A 20,027-nucleotide genomic window follows, 5' to 3' on the forward strand; every position below is an offset into this window, starting at 1 on the left:
TGGCCATAATGACCATCGTTATGTTTGGAGGAAAAAGGGGGAGGCTTGCAAGCCGAAGAACACCATCCCAACTGTGAAGCACGGGGGTGGCAGCATCATGTTGTGGGGGTGTTTTTCTGCAGGAGGGACTGGTGCACTTCACAAACTAGATGGCATCATGAGGAAAGAAAATTATGTGGATATATTTAAGCAACATCTCAATACATCAGTCAGGAAGTTAAAGCTTGTTCGCAAATGGGTCTTCCAAATGAACAATAACCCCAAACATACTTCCAAAGTTGTGGCTAAATGGCTTAAGGACAACAAAGTCAAAGTATTGGAGTGGCCATCACAAAGCCCTGACCTCAATCCTATAGAAGATTTGTGGGCAGAACTGAAAAAGCGTGTGCGAGCAAGGAGGCCTAGAAACCTGACTCAGTTACACCAGCTCTGTCAGGAGGAATGGGGCAAAATTCACCCAATTTATTGTGGGAAGCTTGTGGAAGGCTACCTGAAACGTTTGACCCAAGTTAAACAATTTAAAGGCAATGCTACCAAATACTAATTGATTGTATGTTGAAGGCCTAGGAAGCTGAGCAGGGGGCCTCCCCCGGGGACGTGGAGCTGGGTGGTCAGGACGGTTACGGTGGAAAGCCAGGATCATGGCTTGGTCAAGGATGTCCTGGGCAGGGACCCAGGACCGTTCTTCGGGTCCGTACCCCTCCCAATCCACCAGGTAGTGGATGCGACCACCCAGGCGCTTGGAGTCAAGGAGGGCTTGGACGGAATAAGCCGGTGCACCGCCGACATCAAACGGAGGGGGTGTGCCAAGGTGCACTACTGGTGGATGGAGAGGGCTGTACCTCACAGGCTTGAGAAGGGACACATGGAAGGGTGAGGAGATCTGGTAATGGCAGGACAACTGGAGACGGTAGGTGACAGGATTGATGCTGTGTGTTATTTTGAAGAAAATAATACAAATAAAGAAAACCCTTGAATGAGTAGGTTTGTCCAAACTTTTGACTGGTACTGTATATCCCTGTTTTTATTTTGGGTCTGCATTGCGACATTCTGGGCTGGGATAATGTAATCATGGTCCTGTAGAAAATCAATGGCTGCTCCATGTTCTATTCCTGGATACTATAAATGGCCTCCTTTGAGGACAGGGGTGGAGGGAAAGAGGGAGTGGGAGATATAGATTGTCCGATGCTAGTTGGCATGGTAACCTTGTCAGGTGAAAGCGAGCCTGGGAGGGGGAGCTGCAGCTTTTGTCTCGCAGGAGTAGAATATCCCAGAATTCCCTGCAGGCAGTTAGTGAGGCAGGCTGACATGCATCATGTTTGTTGCCCTCTGGGCTTCAGGTTTAGAGACGGGGCTCTCCTAACCTCTACTCTGTCAGCTAGAGATACACATATCAGTCAGTACTGCTAATTAAACTGTGTGCATGTGTGTTTATGTAGTGCACTGTGTGAAATAAAAAATGAGTGGCGTCCAATGTTTGAGTCTCCCAGTGGAGGAGTCACCTCGCCCCCCTGCCCCCAGAGCCGTGTTCCTCTACCCATAATTCTGCCGGATATTAAAAAAATACATCAACACAGCAATTACAGGCCCATGAAACAGCCTGGCACCGTGGCATGTGCCTCGGGGCAGACAGACACAGCTGTGCTACTCTCTCACTCACACACTGATTACATTGGTCCTGTCTGTGTGATCTCCCGCTATGTGATGGCCACCTCACCTCATGTAGTCCTTCTGTACAATAAGTGTTTCATTGACTACGCATCAACACTGTAGTGTCCCATTGGAGGGCTCTCACCTGATCTCATCAAGATGTTAGTCTTAGCTGGGCTAGTTTGAGCGTACCTATGTCATAATCATGGTAATACTACACTCTTAGAAGAACCCTTTTGGGTTCTCTACATGGAATCCAAAAGGGTTCTACCTGCAACCAAAAGATGTTCTTCAAAGGGTTCTCCTATGGGGACAGCCGAAGAACACGTTAAGGTTCTAGATAGCACCTTTTTTTCTAAGAGTGTAGTGGTCGAGGTCATAACGGTTCATTATAGTTTATGATTAACCCATTAGTGTAGTGTCAGTCTCTGTCTGGGGTAAACTTTGCACCTCGGAGCCACTTTAAATGGCACAATGAGACTACCGTTGCTCAAAACGCTAACATTTACCGAAGGGGTGAGGAGTTATTTTTTCCATCACTACTTCAAGTGCATCTCACTAAAAATTCATAGTTTTCATGCAAAATAAATCAACCTTATTTTTCTGCAGCGTGGCTCAAAATGGCTGGGGAATGAATAAGAGATGAACCTTAAACATCTGCGACCCCTCACCTGACACTTTCCATCACATCACAGGAGCCGTGCATACACGCACAGGAGCCGTGCGTGTATGTGTCATTACACACTCGGTTGTGGGAGTAATGAGCTGTGTGTGAGTCGTTAGTGTGTGTAGTGTGCTGTCCTAGTGTGCTGTCAGGGACCGGCCAATAGGGATTTTCTCAGATCCAAGCCTCGACTGCTTGTTGTCATAAGATGTTTGTTGTCACAGTTCAACAAGAAGCATGGCGTTTACTGTGTTTTATGTTAGAAACTGGAGCAATGTCTGCAGAATGTAAACCAAAATACTTAGCAACCACTGAAGTCAGCTATACTATGACTCAATTAAGTGTCATTTGAACAGAGAGATTTGATTCATTACACTGTTCCCCTGTCTTTTAACAACCTTCCATGATGTCCAACTGGAATTGGATTATGGCTAAACATGTTTATGTTCAGCCTGTCTTACTTCATAACTAATGTAGCAGGTACCTTCTACTCTTTTCTCTATCTCTATCTTTCTCCCTCCCCATCTCCTCTCCTCTTTCTCTCTCTCTCTCTCTCTCTCTCTCTCTTTCTCACACTCTCTCTCTCGCTATCCATCTGTCTGTCTATCTTGCTCTCTCTCTCTTTCCCTCTCCTTTTTCTCTCCCTTCCAGTCCCGGCCATGATCACGTCATACCCCAACACCACGCTGGCCACGCAGGGCAGTGAGAAGAGGATGAGCTGCACGGCCCACGGGGAGAAACCCATCATGGTGCGCTGGGAGAAGGAGGAGCGCATCATCAACCCGGAGAGCAGCCACCGCTACGTGGTCACCGTCAAAGAGGTGGCCGACGAGGTCATCTCCACCCTGCAGGTATACAGACACACCAGTGGAATGGTGCTGCCCTATTCCCAGTTACCTCTGCTGAGGCCATGTGGAGAACTACTGGGTATGCAGGGCATTTGCTTGGAGCGTTGTAGCAAAAGCCTGCACTAAGTTCATCAGTTTGTAGACAGGTTTGATGATGGCTCATCATGAGCCCTGTCTGTGAATGATATAGCCCAGAATGTGTATTTTCCATGCATTTCCTCATCTATGTAGCCCTTTTTGTCCCCTTCCCATAGATCCGGCCTACAGTGAGGGAAGACTCTGGCTTCTTCTCCTGCCATGCCATCAACTCCTATGGTGAAGACAGAGGGATCATTCAGCTAACAGTTCAAGGTACAGCTGCCTACCACTGACAATTGTCATGAAAACATAATGAAATACAAAATATAACCCCACAATTAGGGTAATGATGCAAAATCAACACCCTAGCGTTGTATAACCTTGTTTGTGACTTTGTGGTGTCCCTCAGAACCCCCGGACCCTCCTGAGGTGGAGATCAGAGAGGTGAAGGACAGAACCATCGCCCTCCGCTGGACCATGGGCTTCGATGGAAACAGCCCAATCACAGGCTTCGACATTGAGTGCAAGAACAAATCAGGTACAAGACAAACAAGAGTTATCTTTTCTGTATGGCACAGAATACAAATATTTTCACTTCTTGTGTATTTTTAAGGTCTCTCCTGATGAGATTCTTCTCTGTATCCTCATGTTAAGCTGAATGTGCTCCTCCTGTCTTCCACAGAAAGATTGTTAATGATCTTTTAACTTTTTCTCAGTATAATTCAATACAGCAGACTAATGCACTTAGCAGGCTTTGACCTACAGCCCCCCTTAGTGGTCGTCACTAACCCCTATAAACCTTGACCCCGGCCCCACAGGCTCCTGGGAAATGGCCCAAAGGACCAAAGACGTGTCTCCCCAGCTCAACCAGGCCACCATCATAGACCTGCACCCCTCCTCCACCTACAGCATCCGCATGTTCGCCAAGAACCACATCGGCAAGAGTGAGGCCAGCAACGAACTCACCATCACCACAGACGAAGCAGGTATTAGACCACCACTGGTCCTATGTATACACACACAGCATGCAGACACAGACATAAAACAACAACAAGGCAAGCACACACAGACATGCGTAGCTATACTGTACATACACATTTAGACTGCTGCACTACATAAATACATAAGGCAAAGCAGGCAAACAGGCAGGATGATGAACTGCAGAAGGAAAGACCTACATAAGTGACTAGGATGAAAGAGGTAGAAAAGAGGGTAATGGGGATGAGGAAGTCAATTCATTAACAGCAGAGTGACATCAGCTCCATTGGCTCCGTTGCATTATTGAACACACGCTGACCCTGCACTAAAAGCGAGACTTTTCAATTAGCAGACCATGTTGTAAATGTCACACTGCGGTCAATAGATCACTGGCCAGCCCCTCTGTAAATTGCTCCCATTCCCTTTGGTGGTTCCTCCCAATCCCCATACTGCACTTCTCTCTCTCACTTCTCTTCTGACTCTGTCCCCCATGACCTCTCATAAACATGACCTCCATCTTTATTACTGTTCAAGTGGGCTGGGCCATCTGAGACCAAATACTCTGGTCTACCTAAAGATACAGTAGAACCTTAGCCTTCTTTGTCACAGGATCTGTGCCTTAACCCTGGAATTATCTTCAGAATACACTCAGACTGGATAGTTTAATTCCTTTGCTGACCAATTTCTGCCTTCCTGCACCTCCTCTACTCAACTGACAGTAGCTCAGATCTGAATGACCTTGATGTATGTTCTTCCTTCTAGCTCCTGATGGTCCCCCACAAGATGTACAGCTTGAAGCTTTCTCCTCTCAGAGCATCAGAGTCTCCTGGAGGGTAAATATGTTCAATCAATTCCATCAGGACTGAGAAGAACTTACTGTAGCTCAGTGGTTTACTAGCTACATGGTCTGTTACTTATCAGGTCATCGAGGGCCACAACCATTATTCTGTCCTCAAGAAAATGTCCCTCAATATCTAAATGTACGTTCCCCTCTCTTCCCTCCCTCTCTCCGTCCTTCACCAGGCCCCTAAGAAGCACCTCCAGAACGGGGCGATCCGTGGCTACCAGGTGGGCTACAGGGAGTTCAGCACCGGGGGGAACTACCAGTTCAACGTCATCAGCATGGAGACGACGGGGGACAACGACCACAGTGAGAGCGTCACCCTGGACAACCTGAAGAAGTTCACCCAGTATGGGGTTGTGGTGCAGGCCAGCAACAGCGCTGGGACAGGACCCTCCTCCCAAGAGGTCATTTCTACCACTTTGGAGGACGGTGAGGAGGACACACACACAGTCTGCCTTTAGCTGTCAGTAATAATATCGTGGACAGTGAAAACTGATTTCAAACATTAGGGTATTCTACAGTATTATGGTGCATCAAGGGTCAAATGGCTGATGATTTGTCTCTGAAGGAGGTGAACTACCAGGATGGAGTTTTATCGCCATCTGGTGGAAGATGTTGGTACTGCTGGTGTAGTGAGACCGTGTCTATCACATGTTCAGGGTTGTTTACCTCATGCATGGCTGGTCATTTTTGTCATGGCTAAAAACATACCCGATGAAGGTTTGGTCCCAAAACACTAGTTTCAAGCATTATGAAGTTCACTTTCAAGAGTATCTCAATATTCTCCTCTCTTCAGTAAACTCCTCTGTTCATTCTATTTGTTAGGAGACTGAGGTAACAATGTAGTTTTTCCTCCTTCCTGGTTGTGACAGTACCCAGCCGGCCTCCAGAGAACGTCCAGGCCACAGCAGCGTCTCCAGAGATCATCTCTCTATCCTGGCTGACCCCTCCTAAAGACGCTCTCAACGGCATCCTGCTCGGCTTCAGAGTCATCTACTGGGCTAACCTGCCCGACGGAGGTACAGTACACACACACAGATGCATGCAGGCACACACACACACACACACACACACACACACACACACACACACACACACACACACACACACACACACACACAAAAAGAGAGAAGGATGTAGATGTTAGACTGTATTTGCCCTTGTCCGTGACCTCCAAGACACATAGAATGTATACAGTATCAACATGATTACCTATGCATGATCATTCAAGTGGGTGAATGAGACATATTAGCAGTGACCCAGGCTTTCTAGTCCAAGTCAGACAGCCTGGCATGGCATGCAGTCGCCACGTGCTGGAGAGACGTCAGAGTGATGGTTTCTGACAGCCCCGTTGCTTTTGACTCCTCATCTGTCATATCACATCCCCTCTGATGGCCCCTGGATGCACCAATTGAAAAGCAACACTCAATCTAGTTTGCATAGTAACAGTGCATGTCATATTGGGATACACTCCCAACAATACTACAGCCATAGCCATGTATTACTATTATTACTACTATCTATATATTGATATCTTATGTAACATTGACTACAATTCATATGAATACATATCTTATTCATTTAAATGAAAGATGTCACTCATTATGTCAAATCAAATCAAAGTGTATTGGTCGCGTACACAGTTTTTAGCAGATGTTATAGTGGGTGCAGCAAAATGCTTGTGTTACTAGCTCCTAATAGTGCAGTAAAATGTCTAGCTCCTAATAGTGCAGTAAAATGTCTAGCTCCTAATAGTGCAGTAAAATGTCTAGCTCCTAATAGTGCAGTAAAATGTCTAGCTCCTAATAGTGCAGTAAAATGTCTAGCTCCTAATAGTGCAGTAAAATGTCTAGCTCCTAATAGTGCAGTAAAATGTATAGCTCCTAATAGTGCAGTAAAATGTCAAACAAGTATACAAATAATCTAAAATTAAGAAATTAAGAAATGTCAGAAGGAATTAAATGAACAACTCAAAACACTATCAGTAATCCAAATGCAATCCATATATACACGGAAAAAATATACTAAGAATGTGCGATATGTGTGATAGAAATCACATTGATGTATTTATTGTCAAAGAGACTTCTCTAAACCCACAGCCAGGGCCTGTTGTGTTCTTCATATATTTTAAGCGTGAGCAATATAAATGTTTTTGTTGGGAAAGTATCATGGGTTGTTTACCTCATGCACCAGCAGAGGGGGCTATAGGCCCTTTTTCTAAGATGGTGGAGGATCTGTGTCTTATCCATCAACACTGCTCTAAACATTTGGCACCAGTCTGTCACTGCAGTAATCAACTCAGCACCCATCAATGGTGTATATTTATCAGACATTTTATGGATTTCATATACAGTGCAATCGGAAAGTATTCAGACCCCTTGATTTTTTCCAAATTTTGTAACATTACAACCTTATTCTAAAATGTATTAAATAGTTTTTTCCCCCTCATCAATCTATACACAATACCCCATAATAACAAAGCAAAAACAGGTTTTTATAAATGTTTTCAAATGTATAAAAAAAAAAAAAATGGAAATATGACATTTACATAAGTATTCAGACCCTTTACTCAATACCGATGTCAGCACCTTTGTCAGCGATTACAGCCTCGAGTCTTCTTGGGTATGACGCTACAAGCTTGGCACACCTGTATTTGGGGAGTTTCTCCCATTCTTCTCTGCAGATCCTCTCAAGCTCTGTTAGGTTGGATGGGGAGCGTCACTGCACAGCTATTTTCTGGTCTTTCCAGAGATGTTCGATTGAGTGTCCCGAAGCCACTCCTGCGTTGTCTTGGCTGTGTGTTTAGGGTCATTGTCCTGTTGGAAGGTCAACCTTACACCAGTCTGAGGTCCTGAGCACTCTGGAGCAGGTTTTCATCAAGGATCTCTCTGTACTTTGTTCTGTTCATCTTTCCCTCGATCCGGACTAGTCTCCCAGTCCCTGCCACTGAAAACATCCCCACAGCATGATGCTGGCACCACCATGCTTCACCGTAGGGATGGTGCCAGGTTTCCTCCAGACGTGACACTTGGCATTCAGGCCAAAGAGTTCAATCTTGGTTTCATCAGACCAGAGAATTTTATTTCTCATGGTCTGAGAGTCCTTTAGTTGCCTTTTGACAAACTTCAAGTGGGTTGTCATGTGCCTTTTACTGAGGAGTGGCTTCTGTCTGGCCACTCTACCATAAAGGCCTGATTGGTGGAGTGCTGCAGGTATGGTTGTCCTTCTGGAAGGTTCTCCCATCTCTACAGAGGAACTCTGGAGCTCTGTCAGAGTGAACATCAGGTTCTTGGTCACCTCCCTGACCAAGGCCCTTCTCCCTCGATTGCTCAGTGTTGGTGGTTTCAAATGTCTTCCATTTAAGAATGATGGAGGCCACTGTGTCCTTGGCGACCTTCAATGCTGCTGAAATATTTTGGTACCCTTCTCCAGATTTGTGCCTCGACACAATCCTGTCTTGGACCTCTACGGACAATTCCTTCGACCTCATGGCTTGGTTTTTGACCTTATATAGACAAGTGTGTGCCTTTCCAAATCATGTCCAATCAATTGAATTTACCACAGATGGACTCCAATCAAGTTGTAGAAACATCTCAAGGATAATCAATGGAAACAGGATGCACCTGAGCTCAATTTAGAATCTCATAGCAAATGAATACCTATGTAAATATTTCTGTTTTTTATTTGTAATACATTTGCAAAAATCTCTAAAAACCTGTTTTTGCTTTGTCATTATAAGGTATTGTGTGTAGATTGATGAGGAAAGTGTTTTATTTAATCCATTTTAGAATAAGTCTGTAAACTAACAAAATGTGGAAAAAGGGAAATTGTCAGAATACTTACCGAATGCACAGTACCTACAGTACAGTGAGTCAGAATTCACTGATCACAGCTATTGTAGTATACAGCATATACTTTACTGCACGTTTCCAAATCACACTATTATGACTCATAAACCTATAACTTCCTGTTATATCTCAGAGAACTGTTCTGATTAGCCCACAACACAACTATAGATGAAGGCGTTATAGAGCCATAGATTAGTAGATTCCAGAGCTCTTCATATGCTATGGCTGCTTTGGGACAGTTCGTGTTTGAATGGCTGCATTAAAAGAGAGGGAGAAGAAGGAAGAGTACTAAAAGGGAGGATGGAGCATTAACAGACTGTGACTCTAATCCAGACTGCAGTAGAGGAGGGGAAGATAGAGAAAGAGAGAGGGAGAGACATCAATTATTCAACACTTAGAGAAGCATCGTCAGAGTCAAGGGCAGACACACCAGAAGAGACCCTAGGATGGGCTTTTTAATCCTGTATTTGGGTCCATGTTTTGATTCAAGGCTGTGCTATCACTGCTATGAGATCCTTGGACATATTATTTTATGTACAGTACCAGTCAAAAGTTTGGACACACCTACTCATTCCAGGGTTTGTCTTCTTTTACTATTTTCTACATTGTAGAATAATAGTGAAGACATCAAAACTATGAAATAACACATATGGAATCATGTAGTAACCAAAAAAGTGTTTCAAAGATTATTCAAAGTAACTACCCTTTGCCTTGATGATAGCTTTACACACTCTTGGCATTCTCTCAACCATCTTCATAAGGTAGTCACCTGGAATGCATTTCAATTAACAATTGCCTTGTTAAAAGTTAATTTGGAAATTTCTTTCCATCTTAATGCGTTTGTGCCAATCAGTTGTGTTGTGACAAGGTAGGGGTGGTATACAGAAGATAGCCCTATTTGGTAAAATACCAAGTCCATATTATGGCAAGAACAGCTCAAATAAACAAAGAGAAGTTACAGTACATCATTACTGTAAGACATGAAGATCAGTCAATCTGGAAAATTTCAAAAACAATCAAGCACTATGATGAAACTGGCTCTCATGAAGACCGACACAGGAAAGGAAGACACAGAGTTACCTCTGCTGCAGAGGATAAGTCCATTAGAGGTACCAGCCTCAGAAATTGCAGCCCAAATAAATAAAAGTAACAGACACATCTAAACATCAACTGTTCAGAGGAGACTGCGTGAATCAGGCCTTCATGGTGAATTGCTGCAAAGAAACCACTACTAAGGACACAAATATGAAGAAGAGAGCTGCTTGAGCCAAGAAACACGAGCATTGGACATTAGATGAGTCCACATTTGAGACTTTTGGTTCCAATCGCCGTGTCTTTGTGAGGCGCAGAGTAAGTGAACGGAGGATCTCCACATGTGTGGTTCCCACCATGAAGCACGGAGGAGGTGTGAGGGTGTGGGTGTGATTTGCTGGTGACACTGTCTGTGATTTATTTAGAATTCAAGGCACACTTAACCAGCATGGCTACCACAGCATTCTGCAGGGATACGCCATCTCATCTGGTTTGCGCTTAGTGGGACTATCATTTGTTTTTCAACAGGACAATGATCCAAAACACACCTCCAGGCTGTGTAAGGGCTATTTGACCAAGAAGAGAGCGATGGAGTGCTGCATCAGATGACCTGGTCTCCACAATCACCCGACCTCAACCCAATTGAGATTGTTTGGAATGAGTTGGACCGCAGAGTGAAGGAAAAGCAGCCAGCAAGTGCTCAGCACATGTGGGAACTCATTCAAGACTGTTGGAATAGCATTCCAGGTGAAGCTGGTTGAGAGAATGCCAAGAGTGTGCAAAGCTGTCATCAAGGCAAAGGGTGGCTACTTTGAAGAATCTAAAATATATTTTGGTCAGTTTAACACTTTTTTGCTTACTACCTGTCTAGGACTGGGGTACCGCTAGCGGCACTCCTGCCACATCCCACTGAAAAGGCAGAGCACGAAATTCCCAAAAAATATATTTTTTAAATATTTAACTTTCACACATTAACAAGTCCAATACAGCTAATGAAAGACACAGATCGTGTGAATCCAGCCAACATGTCCGATTTTTTAAATGTTTTACAGGGAAGACACAATATGTAAATATGTAAATCTATTAGCTAAACACATTAGCATAAGACACCATCTTTTCTTTGTCCACCAACACCAGTAGCTATCACCAATTAGGCTAAACTAAGATATTTATAGACACTAACCAAGAAAAAAACTCATCAGATGACAGTCTGATAACATATTTATGGTATAGGATAGGTTTTGTTAGAAAAATGTGCATATTTCAGGTAGATATCATAGTTTACAATTGCACCCACCGTCACAAATGGACTAGAATAAATACATAGAGCAACGCGTTTACCTAATTACTAATCATCAAACATTTCGTAAAAATACACAGCATACACTAATCGAAAGACACAGATCCTGTGAATACAGACAATATTTCAGATTTTCTAAGTGTCTTACAGAGAAAACACAATAAATCGTTATATTAGCATACCACATGTGCAAACAATACCCCAGCATTGATTCTAGCCAAAGAGAGCGATAACGTAAACATCGCCAAAATATATTAATTTTTTCACTAACCTTCTCAGAATTCTTCAGATGACACTCCTGTAACATCATATTACAACATACATATACAGTTTGTTCGAAAATGTGCATATTTAGCCACCAAAATCATGGTTAGACAATGAGAAAAGTAGCCCAGCTGGTCAGAAAATGTCGTGCGCCATATTAGACAGTGATCTAGTCGTATACATAAATACTCATAAACGTGACTAAAAAATATAGGGTGGACAGCGATTGATAGACAATTTAATTCTTAATACAATCGCTGATTTACATTTTTATATTATCCTTACTTTTCAATACAGTTTGCGCCAAGCGAAGCTACGTCTAACAAGATGGCGTCATAAGCTATTAACATTTTTCGACAGAAACACGATTTATCATAATAAATTGTTCCTACTTTGAGCTGTTCTTCCATCAGAATCTTGGGCAAAGAATCCTTTCTTGGGTCTAATCGTCTTTTGGTCGAAAGCTGTCCTCTTGCCATGTGGAAATGCCCACTGCGTTCGGCATGAACTGGAAACGTGCCCGGCGCTTCAAAGTGTCTCAGAAATAAATGTCCCAAAATCGCACTAAACGGATATAAATTGCTATAAAACGGTTTAAATTAACTACCTTATGATGTTTTTAACTCCTATAACGAGTACAAACATGACCGGAGAAATATTACTGGCTACACTAATGCTTGGAAAAAGAGCAGGTCGGTGTCCACCGCGCGTCCGGCGCATCTGGAAAAGAGTTCCTACCTACACTTTTTTTTGTTTTATAGTGGCTGTGATTGCGCAATCGACACCATTCAAAGCGTCATCACGTAAAGGCATCCAGGGGAAGACGTAAGCAGTGTCTGTATCCTCATAGCGTTCACAGTGGCCTTTAAACTGACTCCAGATCAGGGGCCAAAATGTGTGAAATCTGACTCCATGTCAGGGAAATTGCTGTAGAATGAGTTCTGCTCCACTCAGAGACAAAATTTCAACGGCTATAGAAACTAGAGACTGTTTTCTATCCAATAATAATAATAATATGCATATTGTACGATCAAGAATTTAGTAGGAAGCCGTTTAAAAATTACACGATTTCCAGAAATAGTGACAACAGCACCCCCTAGCCTCCACAGGTTACTACATGATTCCATATGTGTTATTTCATAGTTCTGATGTCTTCACTATTATTCTACAATGTAGAAAATAGTAAAAATAAAGACAAACCCTGCAATGAGTAGGTGTGTCCAAACTTCTGACGGGTACTGTATGTGTTATACTATACAAGCGTTCACTGAGTGTACAAAACATTAGGAACACCTTCCTAATATTTAGTTGCACCCTCTTTTTCCCTCAGAACAGCCTCAATTCGTCAGGGCATGGACTCTACAAGGTGTCGAGAGCATTCCACCTAGCACATGTTGAACCCAATGCTTCCCATATTTGTGTCAAGTTGGCTGTATGTCCTTTAGAAGGTGGACCATTACTGCTTCACACAGGAAACTGTTGAGTGTGAAAAACCCAGCAGCGTTGCAGTTCTTGACACAAACCAGTGCGCCTGGCACCTACTACCATACCCCATTCAAAGGCACTTGGATATTTTGTCTTGCCCATTCACCCTCTGAATGGCACACATACCCAATCCATGTCTCAATTGTCTCAAGGCTTAAAAAACATTCTTTAACCTGTCTCCTCCCCTTCATCTACACTGATTGAAATGGATTTAACAAGTGACATCAATAAGGGATCATAGCTTTCACCTGGATTCACCTGGTCAATTTATGTCATGGAAAGACCAGGTGTTCTTAATGTTTTGTATTTACCTGTAGCACACAAGCAACTTTTCATCTAAGTTAGTTGACATTTACAGTAATTCTGCATTTCACATCCTTGTTCTCCTTGCTCCCTACTTCTCTTTCTGCCTTATTCCTACCCTTATTTCCTCTCATTGCCATCTATCCCTTCCTCTCCTTCTCCTATCTCAGAGCTGGGGGAGATCCGTAACGTGACCACCTCTAAGCCGTCTCTGGAGCTGGATGGTCTGGAGAAGTACACCAACTACAGCATCCAGGTGCTGACCTTCACCCGGGCCGGGGACGGGGTGCGCAGCGAGCAGATCTTCACCCGCACCAAGGAGGACGGTACGCACAGCAGTAGACCAGAAGACTTCAGGCACTGATCTAGGATCAGCTTACGCTCTCTAAATTCTAACCTTAACTATAAGGGGGAAGATGCTAAACTGACCTTAGATCACTGTGTAGGGGGAACTGCATCATACTAATCATACTAGAGGTCAGGGGTCAACTGTGGTAGGTCAACCGTGCCTAGATTTGCATATCCCCTCTTGCATTATGGAAGAGTGTTTTGAAAAGTATAAATAATTATGACAGGACTTCTGTTTGAATTTGGTGTGAAATCACATCCATTTCTGTTGACAGTTGGTGCAGAAGACTCACATAGGTAGCTGGAAAACTGCAGCTCCTGCATATTGCAGATCGCACTGTAGCATCAGACATTCAGGCACGGTTATTGGAATGACTGATTTTGACACTGGCAAAACTTAAATACAGAGTGGTTTCCTTAGATGATACACAAAACGAGGATAAGGGTGATAATGTATATTTCCCTATTTCACTGTTCTCCCTCACCAGTTCCTGGTCCTCCGGCTGGGGTGAAGGCAGCGGCGGCGTCTAACTCGGTGGTGTTTGTGTCGTGGCTCCCTCCTCTCAAACTCAACGGCATTATCAGGAAATACACAGTCTTCTGCTCTAACCCACACCCCACGGTAAGGAGGGCACAGAGTACTGGGTTTCAGAGTACAGGGATGAAGGCATGTCAGTGATGAACATACAGTAGATTTAACCTCTCTGGGATATGTGGGACGGTAGCGTGAAAATGCAGAGCGCCAAATTCAAATAAATTACTATAAAAATTAAACTTTCATGAAATCACACATTCAATGTACCAAATTAAATCTACACTTGTTGTGAATCCAGCCAACGTGTCAGATTTCAAAAATGCTTTACGGCGAAAGCAAGCAAGGCTATTATCTGAGGATAGCAACCAAGCAAACAAACACATACCGGCGCGACACAAAATGCAGAAATAAAGATATAATTCATGCCTTATCTTTGACGAGCTTCTTCTGTTGGCACTCCAATATGTCCCATAAACATCACAAATGTTCCTTTTGTTCGATTAATTCCGTCGATATATATCCAAAATGTCCATTTATTTGGCGCGTTTGATCCAGAAAAACACTGGTTCCAACTTGCACAACGTTCCAACTTGCACAATATCTCAAAAGTTACCTATAAGCTCTGTCCAAACTTTTCAAACAACTTTTGTAATACAACTTTAGGTATTTTTTAACGTAAATAATCGATCAAATTGAAGACGGGATGATCTGTGTTCAATACAAACAGTAACAGTAACAAACAGTACACTTCACTGGAGCCTCATTCTGAACATGGCTACTTCTTCATTTCTCAAAGGAAAAACCTCAACCAATTTGTAAAGACTGTTGACATCCAGTGGAAGCGATAGGAACTGCAGGAAGGTCCCTTAGAAATCTGGATTCCCAATGAAAACGCATTGAAAAGAGAGTGACCCCAAAAACTAAAAAAATCTGAATGGTTTGTCCTCTGGGTTTTGCCATGATTCAAACAGTTTTAGAAACTTCAGAGTGTTTTCTATCCAATACTAATATTAATATGCATATATTAGCATCTGGGACTGAGTAAGAGGGAGTTTACTCTGGGCACGCTTTTCATCCAAACGTGAAAATGCTGCCCCCTATCCATGTCAGTGATGGACATACAGTAGATTTAAGAGACCTGACATAATTGGAGGAGAGGGAGGCACCAGGTTCAAGGGCTAGACTAGATAAGAAGCCTGCATGGTGCACAAAGCTACAGGGAGACTGATGAAGTACTGCTGGCTTATAAACCCTCTATCTAAAATTGTCAGGGCTGTGACATCAATGTTCAACTCTAATAATTGATACCTTGGTACAGACATTTGGAGTAAGTCCTGTATCTCTCTGCTAACTTCATGTTGGTCTCTCCCCTCCTACAGGTGAGCAGTGAGTTTGAAGCAGCTCCAGACGTCTTCTTCTACCGCATCCCCAACCTGAGCAGGAACCGCCAGTACAGCATCTGGGTGGTGGCCGTCACCGCAGCCGGCCGTGGCAACGCCAGCGACATCATCACCGTCAAGCCCCAGGCCGAGGGTAGGTGGAGCTTATGGTTTCCCTTCTCATTATCCTGAAAGAGATAATAAGATGAGGTGTCTCAGTCTCTGAATGTTTTTAGAAGACACAAAAGACATCAGCTCATTTTCACTGTGTGCATGTGTGCTGATGTAATTGAGTTATGTTTTCTGTCAAAGCCTTGATCAGAACATTTAAAGGGGCACAACCCTAAAAAACTCTGCCTATGAGTTGCCTAACTTAGAGCTTATTCAGATTGACGAAAGTTGGAAGAGAGTTTCATCAGGACAAATTTAGATAATATGAGTAAACGAGGAGACCATACTATCCCCACTCCCATCTCAGGATGTGAATGTAGTTGAAACGAGCTCATCAAACTTAATGAAATAAGTCTGCTATTTCACCCGGTCAGCACTGTGCTGCTTAATGAGAACTGATAAGCTGTCAGCACTGTGCTGATTGGTGAGAACTGATAAGCTAACAGCACTGTGCTGCTTGGTGAAAACGGATAAGCTAACAGCACTATACTGCTTGGTGAGAACTGATAAGCTGTCAGCACTATGTTGCTTGGTGAGAACTGATAAGCTAACAGCACTGTGCTTCTTGATGAGAACTGATAAGCTGATGGTGAGCAGTGGTAGGCAGTGTAGTGGTCCATTATCTGGACATTCTCATCCTGTTAGAGGCAAGGGTGATACATGTGGTTTCCAACCTGATGCGTTTTAGAAATCAATCTACTGCCTGACCATCCTTGTCCCAAACAGACAGTGGTGTAAAGTACTTAACCTTTCTAGGACACACGTTCCGCTTGCGGAACCCCTCGACAACATTCCGCTGAAAAGGCAGCGCGGGAATTATTATTATTTATTTTTTTAATATGTAACTTTCACACATTAGCAAGTCCTATACAGCAAATGAAAGATAAACATCTTGTTAATCTACCCACCGTGTCCGATTTAAAAAATGCTTTACAGCGAAAACACAACATATGATTATGTTAGATCACCGCCAAGTCCAAAAAACACAGCCATTTTCCCAGCCAAAGATAGGAGTCACAAAAAGCAGAAATAGAGATAAAATGAATCACTAACCTTTGATGATCTTCATCAGATGACACTCATAGGACATCATGTTACACAATACATGTATGTTTTGTTCGATAATGTGCATATTTATATCCAGAAATCTCAGTTTACATTGGCGCCATGTTCAGAAATGCCTCCAAAATATCCAGAGAAATTGCAGAGAGCCACATCAAATAACAGAAATACTCATCATAAACTTTGATGAAAGATACATGTTTTACATAGAATAAAAGATACACTTGTTCTTAATGCAACCACTGTGTCAGATTTTAAAAAAACTTTACGGAAAAAGCACACCATGCAATAATCTGAGACGGCACTCAGAAAAAGAAAAAGAAATTCTCTGCCATGTTGGAGTCAACAGAAATCAGAAATTACACTATAAATATTCCCTTACCTTTAATGATCTTCATCAGAATGCACTCCCAGGAATCCTAGTTCCACAATAAATGGTTGTTTTGTTCGATAATGTCCATTATTTATGTCCAAGTAGCTACTTTTGTTAGCACGTTTAGTACACATATCCAAACGCTCGTACAGGTCCAGGCGAACGTCGGACGAAAACTTCAAAAAGTTATTACAGGTCGAATAAACTTGTCAAACTAAGTATAGAATCAATCTTTAGGATGTTGTTATCATAAATATTCAATAACATCCCAACCGGAGAATTCCTTTGTGTCTATAGAAGTAATGGAACGCAAGTCGATATCATGTGGAATGCGTGTGACCAGGACCTGGCTCTCTGCCAGACCACTGACTCAAACAGCTCCCATCCGGCTCAACATCACAGTAGAAACTTCATTCAACGTTCTACAGACTGTTGACATCTAGTGGAAGCCATAGGAAGTGCAAACAGATCCATATCCCACTGGGATTTCAATAGGCGATGAGTTGAAAATCGACCAGCCTCAGAATTCCCATTTTCTGTTTGGATTTTCTCTCAGGTTTTTGCCTGCCATATGAGTTCTGTTATACTCACAGACATCATTCAAACAGTTTTAGAAACTTCAGAGTGTTTTTTATTCAATAGTAATAATACTATGCATATACAGTGGGGAGAACAAGTATTTGATACACTGCAGATTTTGCAGGTTTTCCTACTTACAAAGCATGTAGAGGTCTGTAATTTTTATCATTATCATTATCATCATCATCATATCAAAATCCAGAAAATCATACAATGTGATTTTCTGGATTTTTGTTTTAGATTCCGTCTCTCACAGTTGAAGTGAGAGACGGAAACTAAAACGAAAATCCAGAAAATCACATTGTATGATCTTTAAGTAATTAATTTGCATTTTATTGCATGACAAGTATTTCATCACCTAACAACCAATGAGAATTCCGGCTCTCACAGACCTGTTAGGTTTTCTTTAAGAAGCCCTCCTGTTCTCCACTCATTACCTGTATTAACTGCACCTGTTTGAACATGTTACCTGTATAAAAGACACCTGTCCACACACTCAATCAAACAGACTCCTACCTCTCCACAATGGCCAAGACCAGAGAGTTGTGTAAGGACATCAGGGATAAAATTGTAGACCTGCACAAGGCTGGGATGGGCTACAGGACAATAGGCAAGCAGGGTGGTGAGAAGGCAACAACTGTTGGCGCAATTATTAGAAAATGGAAGAAGTTCAAGATGACGGTCAATCGCCCTCGGTCTGGGGCTCCATGCAAGATCTCACCTCGGGGGGCATTAATGATCATGAGGAAGGTGAGGGATCAGCCCAGAACTACACGGCAGGACCTGGTCAATGACCTGAAGAGAGCTGGGACCACAGTCTCAAAGAAAACCATTAGTAACACACTACGCCGTCATGGATTAAAATCCTGCAGCGCACGCAAGGTCCCCCTGCTCAAGCCAGCGCATGTCCAGGCCCGTCTGATGTTTGCCAATGACCATCTGGATGATCCAGAGGAGGAATGGGAGAAGGTCATGTGGTCTGATGAGACAAAAAAATAGAGCTTTTTGGTCTAAACTCCACTCGCCGTGTTTGGAGGAAGAAGAAGGATGAGTACAACCCCAAGAACACCATCCCAACCATGAAGCATGGAGGTGGAAACATCATTCTTTGGGGATGCTTTTCTGCAAAGGGGACAGGACGACTGCACCGTATTGAGGGGAGGATGGATGGGGCCATGTATCGCGAGATCTTGGCCAACAACCTCCTTCCCTCAGTAAGAGCATTGAAGATGGGTCGTGGCTGGGTCTTCCAGCATGACAACGACCCGAAACACACAGCCAGGGCAACTAAGGAGTGGCTCCGTAAGAGGCATCTCAACTTCCTGGAGTGGCCTAGCCAGTCTCCAGACCTGAACCCAATAGAAAATCTTTGGAGGGAGCTGAAAGTCCGTATTGTCCAGCGACAGCCCCGAAACCGGAAGGATCTGAAGAAGGTCTGTATGGAGGAGTGTGCCAAAATCCCTGCTGCAGTGTGTGCAAACCTGGTCAAGAACTACAGGAAATGTATGATCTCTGTAATTGCAAACAAAGGTTTCTGTACCAAATATTAAGTTCTGCTTTTCTAATGTATGAAATACTTATGTCATGCTATAAAATGCAAATGAATTACTTAAAATCATACAATGTGATTTTCTGGATTTTTGTTTTAGATTCCGTCTCTCACAGTTGAAGTGTACTTATGATAAAAAATTACAGACCTCTACATGCTTTGTAAGTAGGAAAACCTGCAAAATCGGCAGTGTATCAAATACTTCTTCTCCCCACTGTATTAGCATCTGGGACAGAGTAGGAGGCAGTTCACTCTGGGCACGCTATTCATCCAAAGTGAAAATGCTGCCCCCTATCCCTAAAAATGTAAGTAAAAATATTTTTAAATACTACTTAAGTGTTTTTTTGGTGTATCTGTACTTTACTATTTATATTTTCGACTACTTTTACTTTTACTTCACTCCATTCCTAAAGAAAATTATGTACTTTTTACTCCGTACATTTTCCCTGACACCCAAAGGTACTAGTTACAATTTGAATGCTTGGCAGTACAGGAAAAGGGTCAAATTCACACGTCTCTGGTTATCCCTACTGCCCTACCACCTCTGATCTGGTGGACTCACTAAACATAAATTCTTCCTTTGTAAATTGTGTTGGAGTGTGCCCCTGGCTGTCAAAAAATAAAAAAGGAAATTGTGCCTTCTGGTTTGCTAAATATAAGGAATTTGAGGTATAGCATTTACTTTTACTTTATACTTTTACTCAAGTATGACAATTGACTACTTTTTCCACCACTGT

General features: G+C 42.9%; 1 protein-coding gene across 3 annotated transcripts in view; it reads left to right on the forward strand.

Annotated features, from left to right (window-relative positions):
* LOC129868443 (cell adhesion molecule DSCAM-like) overlaps window positions 1-20,027 on the forward strand; it is a 142,823-nt gene that overhangs the window by 113,099 nt on the left and 9,697 nt on the right. For all 3 annotated transcript variants that reach the window (XM_055942426.1, XM_055942427.1, XM_055942428.1), the window contains 10 exons: window positions 2,966-3,165; window positions 3,417-3,513; window positions 3,650-3,778; window positions 4,059-4,226; window positions 4,981-5,051; window positions 5,242-5,491; window positions 5,935-6,081; window positions 13,465-13,620; window positions 14,131-14,264; window positions 15,557-15,710. In XM_055942426.1, coding sequence (XP_055798401.1) covers window positions 2,966-3,165; window positions 3,417-3,513; window positions 3,650-3,778; window positions 4,059-4,226; window positions 4,981-5,051; window positions 5,242-5,491; window positions 5,935-6,081; window positions 13,465-13,620; window positions 14,131-14,264; window positions 15,557-15,710 — 1,506 coding nt within the window. The remainder of the gene's footprint in view (window positions 1-2,965; window positions 3,166-3,416; window positions 3,514-3,649; window positions 3,779-4,058; window positions 4,227-4,980; window positions 5,052-5,241; window positions 5,492-5,934; window positions 6,082-13,464; window positions 13,621-14,130; window positions 14,265-15,556; window positions 15,711-20,027) is intronic.

This window comes from Salvelinus fontinalis, chromosome 13 (genome assembly GCF_029448725.1).
Source record: "Salvelinus fontinalis isolate EN_2023a chromosome 13, ASM2944872v1, whole genome shotgun sequence".
Taxonomy (NCBI): domain Eukaryota; kingdom Metazoa; phylum Chordata; class Actinopteri; order Salmoniformes; family Salmonidae; genus Salvelinus; species Salvelinus fontinalis.